Source organism: Diospyros lotus, chromosome 12 (assembly GCF_014633365.1).
Source record: "Diospyros lotus cultivar Yz01 chromosome 12, ASM1463336v1, whole genome shotgun sequence".
NCBI lineage: Eukaryota > Viridiplantae > Streptophyta > Magnoliopsida > Ericales > Ebenaceae > Diospyros > Diospyros lotus.
Window position 1 is genome coordinate 32,711,216 of NC_068349.1, and position 8,418 is coordinate 32,719,633.

The following is an 8,418-nucleotide window of genomic DNA, read 5'->3' on the forward strand; positions in this document are numbered from 1 at the left end:
ATTGATAAAGATATCTTAGAGAGGATGTTATTGGACGACAATTTATCAGCTTGTTTGGTTGGAAGCGATCTCGTAGTACTTTTAGGATATCATGCACTAGTGAGGAGTTTAGTCGTCCAATCTACAATCGATTGGTTAAAGATTTGAATCAGTACAAGTCTATTTTTCGAGAGCTCCAGGGAGACGTAAATATGCTGCTACAAGTGTTGATTGAGAAGAATATTATGTCTCTTCCGTCTACTCCACATAAACCATCAGATCATAGTTCTGAACGATCTTGCCTCGGCCTTTCCCGCCTCAACCCATTCAACTTTAGCCCTTCCCGTTATTCTACTGAACAAGAGTTCGACGACGAGATTTAATAATTTATTTTATACTTTTTTTTTTTCATTTATGCTTGAACTTTTTAGATGACTATGATTTTATGTTTATTTTGTGATTTTATGACTTTTTTGGTGTGTATATGTTTGAACTATATTGTAATAGATGTTGTAACAATTGAAATTTTAAATATAAAATTTTAGTTTTGTCTACATATAATATGTTTTTTAGCCACACATGAAAATTATTCTCTCATACAAAAATTATTTTTTATATTATTGTCCACATATAATATGTTTGTTACACATTATATTTTTTTTACCCACACATATTCAAAAAAAATTTAAATTATTATCCACACATAATATTTTTTTTATCTACACATAACGTTTTTTACCCACACATATAAAAATTAATTTTTATATTATTACCCACACATAATCTTAACTTTATCTACACATAAACAAGTACACGTGTCATGTCACATCATTATCCAATTAAAGCCACATCATCAGCCATGTCACAATTATAATTTCCTAACATGAAAATACCTACACATACAAAAATATTTACCTACATATATATGTGTGGGTAATATCTTAAGTTTTGCCCACATATAAATATATGTGTGGGTAAAAGTTATTTTCTACCATCTTTTACCCACACATCTTGACATTTGCATTATGTGTAAGGAAAAATTATAGTTGACATATAAGGTAATTTTTACCCACATTTACGTGTGTGGGTAAAACCCTCAAATTCTTGTAATGTACCACCAGTAAGCAATATAGCGTATGTATATATATATTCAAAAATTTATAATATATATATAAGTATAATATCGGTTCTTAATTTTTTAGAACCAAAACCTAACCTTTGAACTATAAAACCAATCCAAAAGGCATGATTATGTCCAATTTGGTCCAGTTTATTAATTTTCAGATATTTTTTGACACCCATATCTGGAAGACCCAGCTGATTTGCTCAAGAATTGGGTGGAGAAAGAAAAGAGAGGGAACTAAAAGTAACAAAATTAATCAACTTTTGACACATAAGCCTTCGAGCTAAACGGTGTCGTCCTATTATGTTTTATTCCATCATTGTAATACGTTTTTATATATATATTTTTTAAATGTGTCTTTTAAGAAAACTATAAATAGTCTGTTAGTAAAGGAGAAAACACGTAAACAAACGAACCTGATTTTTTCATTTCTCACCTCTATAATTTTCCTTCTTCTCTCATCTTCTTCTGGGTTCTTCTATTATTCTCAGTAATTCTTGCGTTCTCAATACATTGATCAGTTGGGTAGTGAAATTCCCGCTCAGTTTGGAGGTTGTGGTGTTATTTGTGTGAGTGGGTTGCATATAATTCTGTCAACTGTGACAGATAACTGGCGACCGATGCTGCTACTTTATCTTCCTCCATTCATTGCCTTTGCTACTGCTTTTTCTTCTTCATCTAGAGACAGCGTGGTCGACGCCAATGGCAACAACGCCAGAGATGAACGCTACTTGGAGGAGGGAGGTGGTTTAAGGAATCTACCAATCTTCTTCATCAGAATGCTGCAACCATTATCTTGATCCTGATGAGAGAGCTTATACTGAAATGAAGCATTGCTGCAAATGTTTAGTTCACCTCTTCTTCACCTCTGGGAATTCCCAGTATACGGCCGGTGAGTTTACGTAGTCAATACCCAAAAAGTAATGACTCTGAATTCTCACTGATACCAAACCCATTGTAAGAAAGCAAATTGAAAATAGAATGATCAGAAAATATGTAAAAAAATCAAATTGATTTTTTCTTTTCTTCCTATTCACAGACAGTTCCTACTATTATGAGAAATTGCTGGAAAAAGGAGAGAAAACAGAAGAAGATATGAATACAAAAGGAATGAAGCATGCAGGCATAATCCTAAGCCTCTCTCAAGTAAGCTACTACCTTGTTCATCAGCACAAAACCGTTCTCTTGATCTGGTTCTGGATGAGAGCTTATAATGAAACGGCGTACTGCTGCAAATGTTTGGTTCTCCTCTTGTTCTTCAACTTCCGGAACGCGCACGATTCAATTTGTCGGATTCTCTCTCGGCTTACTCCCATCAACTCCCCAATCTCTTGCAGTGTCTTCATCCTTCCATCCTCCAGCCCGAACCTCCATCTTATCACCTGCTTCTCCCGCAGGTTGAGCGAGTTCAGGACCTTCTCCAGGTCTTTCTTCATGAATTGCTTCATCAGCAACTCCTCTCCCGTTTCTGCTTCAGGGTCTGCAATCACTTCCTACGATAGAAGACACAGGACGGGATCATCAGCGAAGAAGAGGATACACGCACTAGGATAAGTTCAATGGTGTTCAAAGTAACACATACTGAAGGTTTAAGGTTCTGGTTGATCCCAATCTTCTGGTCGAGAGATCTTGGAGCTTTAGGGGTTAGTAGTACAGCATGGAGCCTCTTCATTGAGAGCCCAGTTGCCTCTGCAACTTCCTCATTATTGGGTTGTCTTCCATTTTCACTGTACAATTGCTTTCTGGCCTCCTTCACTTTATAAGTTGCATCAACCATGTGAAACTGTTGAAATTTTAAATCAAAAAGGTAAGGATTTGTAGATTGGTAAAAAGAAAAGAAACGGTAATGCCACCATAGTCATCCCAACTTTAATTAGTTTTTCATCATCAGGTGAAGACAATGTAGTAATGCTAAATTGATGTTGACTTACTGGTAAGCGAATTGTTCGGGACTGATCAGAAAGAGACTTCCGAACAGCCTGTTTGATCCACCAGTGGGCATATGTCGAGAATTTGAACCCCTTTGAAGCATCAAATTTTTCTGCACCTTTTACAAGACCTCGGCATCCTTCCTGTTAATCAGTCAGCACCACAAAGTTAAATTACAAGCACCAAAACTGCAGACATGGCTGAAGGTCATCAAATTTGTTATCCAATGGTATGACTGTATAAAAGAGAAAGAGGATACCTGAACAAGATCTTGTAGATTCATTCCGGCACCCTGATAATTTTTTGCAATTGAAATAACAAGCCTAATGTTGCTTTTTATCATTTTATCTTTGCAAAGTATGCCATAGTTTAAACGCTTCCTTAATGTCCTTTGATCAACACCAGCTGCAGCTGCCCACTGTGCAAAGGAGGGCTGAGCACCACATCGTTCAGCAAGTTCCTCTTGTAGTTTTTCTAATTTCAGCAGGTCCTGCATTATATTAAAGACAGGTGGAGATTTTGCAATATTAGACAAGATAAATGGACAAAGAAAGCATAAAATGACTGGTTAGGAACACTCCCCCCCCCCTCCCCCCCCCCCCCCCCCCCCTCAACCCACCCAAAAATGCACACATATAAGTAACACATAACTAAAGACAAATGGGAAAGCTTCCTTCTTTAATCTGAAAACCGAGGGAAGTTAACAAGCAAGCTTCCTGCCCTACATCCAAGTGCAATTCATTGTCAACATTATTTACCCCACTTGCCAAATGGCCTGCAAGCCCAAACTGAGTTCACAGGAATAGTAATAGGATACAAAAAATTTAGGGGTCGTGAAGGATTACATTTAGAGTTCCAGAGAACTGACTAAAAAGACTTTCACGTTAAACCCTGAGATGTTAGCCTCTGTTTGGCTGTTCTGTGCATACCAAAAAGAAAAAGTGCTTTATTTTTGGTTATGGGTAGGGAAGTGCTTTTCTATGTTTCTGGTTTGTGTTTGGCCAAAATTGTAAAGCGTTTTTCATAAAATAAAAGCCAATTTTCACTTCTTGAGGAAATGCAGAAATTTAGTGCTTCTCTCGGAAATGCTTCTTGAAATAATGGAAATTCCATAGAAATGTCAAATAGGCACTTAGGAAGAGTAGTTTTTGAATCATTATTTCCACCCTCCCTCCCTCTCTCTCAGAGAATGGAGTTGATGGACCTTTGACTGGGGAATGGGTGCTCAGTTGTGTTCTGAGAAAGGGACAGAAACAAGATTACCAGCATGTTGATGTAAGGCTGCGTCAATATAACAATGCAGACCCTAAAGTGGTGGGATCTTCACACACTGGGCTACCCTTTTTAGCTCTTCTTCCTTTCTGTGAATGCAAGGCTAAACTTTTAGTAAAATAACTCTGAAGTGGTTGTTTGCCCCAAAGGTTTTAAGTAGAACCATAAGCTTTAATCAGTTTCAATATAACATAAATTAGGAGTAGACACACAACTAGGGAAGTTAAATCATTAGGGGATATCAGCCACATCAAAATTAGCTTCTGGTGGGGCCCAATTGATATCCCAAAAACTGATTTCAGAAAAACATGCAAGTAGGGGAGTCAAACCAAAAGGACAATCACGCTATTTCTCACTGATTTTTTATATTTGCAGTAAGACCAATTCCTTAATTAACTTTGTGGGTTCTGCCAAAGATAAAATTGATTCAATACATTGAACTAGACGTGGCAAGTCTTTCTTTATGCAAAACCAACACCTAGTGAAGAAGCCTAACATCTAGGGGGAGATGTTCATCACAAGAGAATACAGGAACTTATAAGAAACAAATGATCCCAAAGAACTATTCATCTAAAAAAACAACAATAGGACTCAAGTGAGAATTTCACCTGAATTCCTCCTGACAACTCTTGTTCTTCGGAAGCTGTGAGAAGCCTGGAAGTAGTAGTAGTTGCCCTCAAGTAACGCAATGGATCAGAGTAGTCTATATCTTGTATAGAACCACGTTTCTTCCTGCTTGTAGAACCAGATTTCACAGATACAACATTCATTGCGGCCTTTTCTGCAGCTCTTGCTCTTCTGGCTTTTCGTTCTGTTTGACGCCTTGACCTCACTGCGATTCTGTTGAAGATTTGTGCACGGAGAAGTTCGAGATCTTCATTTGTTGGCTCCAAACAGTCATCTTCTTCCCCAAGGTAATTCAGAGAGAGGTTCTCCCCCAATCCATTTGCCGTTGTCGTGGGTTCTACTGTTACACTCACTAGTCCTGTTTCTGCAAGCTCTACCCTATCAAACAGGACACTGTCAGATTCAGATAGAATAGGTTCAGGTTTGTCATCCAATTCCATACAGCTATTGTGGCCTGTCATCATAGCAGCTGCAGCCTTTGCAACCTTCACAGCTGCTTTTGCTAGAGTAACTGCTTCAGCAGAAGCAGCAGCTATAATAGCCTCTTCACTTGTAAGAAGAGTTTCTTTTGCCAAACTTGATCCAAAATTTGCCTGCAAGGTGATATCCAAAGAAATTCAAGATGAGTGAAGAATTAGAAATCAAGATGTGGTTTAAGGAACAGGCTTTAGACTTTGCAATTATTTTTCAAGAATTCTTTTGGGTGCATTTCTAACTTGTGTCCATCCGACAAAAAAATTTTCAAGTGCCACAAATATCTAACTGGAAAAGCATATATTAACTGGAGCAGGTCAATTAGCAGAAAACTAAAATAAGGTCAGAGTTGCTGATTTGTCATAAAATTTAGTTACGTGAAAAGAGAAAAAGAAAAACTTTAATTTGGCTCAAACTTTAACTAACATGCTTGCTATCTCGTATTGAAAACATGCAAGGACTAAACTCTGCTCAAGACACAAAGGAAGAAAATAAGAAAAAACAAGGATAGAGACCAAGAAAAGAATCAAGGCACAGAGAGAGAGAGAGAGACAGACTATACACAAAATTTTAACCATTCACCTCTACCCAAAAATACAAGGGCTTGTTTAGTTGTAGAAAACATTATCTGTTTTCCAACTCTAATTTGCTATTGAATAATTGAATCTCACATTAGAAAATAGAAAAATCAATTTCTAATTTTTCAACTTTATACCATGAATTAGAAAACATCCTTTTTTGATGGTTTCCAAATTTTTTGAAATGAGTGCTATGACTTTTTGAAACATAAAATGTTAGGACATCTTTAGTAATAAAATCGAAGTTGAAAACTAGAAAATGTTTTCTGAAACTGAACAGGGCCTAAGCTTTTGTAATTCTATAACTTCAACAGATCAATTCTGACCTCTGTTGGTGGACCAAATGCCCCTATATAAGTCCATGGTCTGTCTGCGGTAGCTTGATTTGAATGAGCTTCCATAGACATTATTCGCAGCTTCTCCATATCAAGCACTGTAGTTGTTGCAGTTGATGTTGGGGCTGAAGTAGTAGATAGAATACATTGTGTCCGGAAATAGACAGACTGACTATTTTTTGCTGCAAATTTACACAACAATGGGAATCAAATCCATGACACTCTATGCATGCCATAGAAAGCAATCAAACCCATACAAATTTGAATAGTAGAGTTCCTATATCAAAATAACTCCTTCAAATGATACCTTTTTGCTCTTTGGTTATGACAAACAACAAAATAAAACTACAGTGACTTAAATATTAAATATAATGAGGAAAATCACTTAGGTATGGATCAGTAAGACCTATAAAATACAAACAATGACAGCAACATTTTTTACTACCAACACTTGCTAAGGAAGAATTCGGGCACCATTAAATCCATTTTCTGGGGTACAATCAACAAAAATTAAGGTGCCATAGGCCCAGAGCAGTTTTAAGGTATAAACAACGAGTTGGGCCAATATAAACAATTAACAATAAGTTAAAAGGATAGCCAATAAAAGTTCTGACCCTCCATCAGGAACAATACAGTGCCATGTTCTTCACTTCCGTTGAAGACTAACAAAGTGTTATATACAGCTCTGCAAATACCTAGAATTGATTGTTACATGTTTACTATCATTAAGCCTCTGAATATTAGCCCATGTACTAATGAATAAGTTAGATAATGGCAAGATGCCTACTTGGAAATGTAGGGCAGAGATCATCATAACACAAATGTTACAATCTTTTTCATTATTCAGAATGCAAAATATACATAATGTTGGGAGAACAAATAATTGCATTTCATAATTCTTTTAATAGCAAAACAATTGTCCATCTCTGGAGAACAATTGTAGGGTTCCGACTGATCCTTCCAGACAATCATCCTAACTATTGTGGCCAATGTTGACATAATTTTCTCACCTCTATTTTCTCTTACATAAGCAAAATAATTCTGTTTGATTTCTTAAAACTCTAACCATCCATATACGCTTAGCTCAGTCCACATAAACTGCAAAATGCGCATTCTATTTGCTTTCCCTTCTTTCTCAATCTCAAAGCTTCTTTGCTTTTTTCCACCCACTGAATGACCCCCACATTTCAGTGTCCTCACTCTCAAAACTGACAATTGGCATCAGAAATTCCCAAATAAATTATTCATGCAATGGAAAAGTTCAACAGAATAAATGGAATTCCAAGCAGAACAACTGCTGAGCAGATAAATAAATGCATATTAAGAAAGTGCCCTCATTAATTAACAGATTCATGAAGTGACCCGTTGATTAAATCGGCACGCCAAAGCTGAAAACCCAAATCAATTTCCGAAACCCATGAAAATTCAAACTCTATCAACCCACTTCTAATTGCATTCAAGTGACCAGTCCAGGCAGAACAGAAACGCACAACTCAAATACCCAAACACGCATATTCAAAGAGAAAACACAAAACCAGAGGCGCTTACAGAGATGGGTTTTGGAGTGGAAGGAGAAAGTGTCCGGCAGGCACTTGAACTGCGGCACCAAGCACGACATTCTGGCTTTTCCAACTCTCTTATCAGTTCATCATAATAATATTTACCTGCATGAATGAATCTACAGAGGAGTGTGCTTTGAAGAACAATCAACAACTTGGTCCAAAAACTTCCTTCACAGAGTTGCCATTGGCAGAGAGGCAGGAGAAGAGAATAAGGGCAGTGTGTAGAGAGAAGTGATAAATAAATGGATAAGGAAAGCAAAGCTTTGGCTGAAAGGGGATATGAGAGGGAGATGAAGCAGGAGTGGAGTCAGGCTTCGAGGCCCGGCCCAGTCTATTCTAGAACAGTAGTCTGAGTTATTGGGCCGGGCCTTGGCCTTGGCCCACTCAAAATTGGACCAAATAAAAATTTTTGATCCAAAAAATCTATCTCTATGTGGGCTTCCTCCTAAAAAAACTTTGAACTCTAGTTAGGGTGTGACCATGATTCGGTTAAAATCAAACTTTTTAACTAAACCAATTAATTTTAGTTAATTCAATCT

The 8,418-nt window shown here is 37.1% G+C and overlaps 1 protein-coding gene across 1 annotated transcript; it reads right to left on the reverse strand.

The window, feature by feature from the left end:
- Positions 1-2,084: 2,084 nt before the first annotated feature.
- LOC127787421 (RNA polymerase sigma factor sigB) lies at positions 2,085-8,129 on the reverse strand. The gene is made up of 7 exons (XM_052315464.1): positions 7,866-8,129; positions 6,309-6,499; positions 4,912-5,523; positions 3,291-3,521; positions 3,034-3,174; positions 2,685-2,885; positions 2,085-2,595 (listed from the first exon to the last, which is right to left on the reverse strand). Exons 1-7 carry the CDS (start codon positions 7,933-7,935, stop codon positions 2,311-2,313), a joined length of 1,731 nt encoding a protein of 576 aa, XP_052171424.1. The 5' UTR covers positions 7,936-8,129; the 3' UTR covers positions 2,085-2,310.
- Positions 8,130-8,418: the final 289 nt, after the last annotated feature.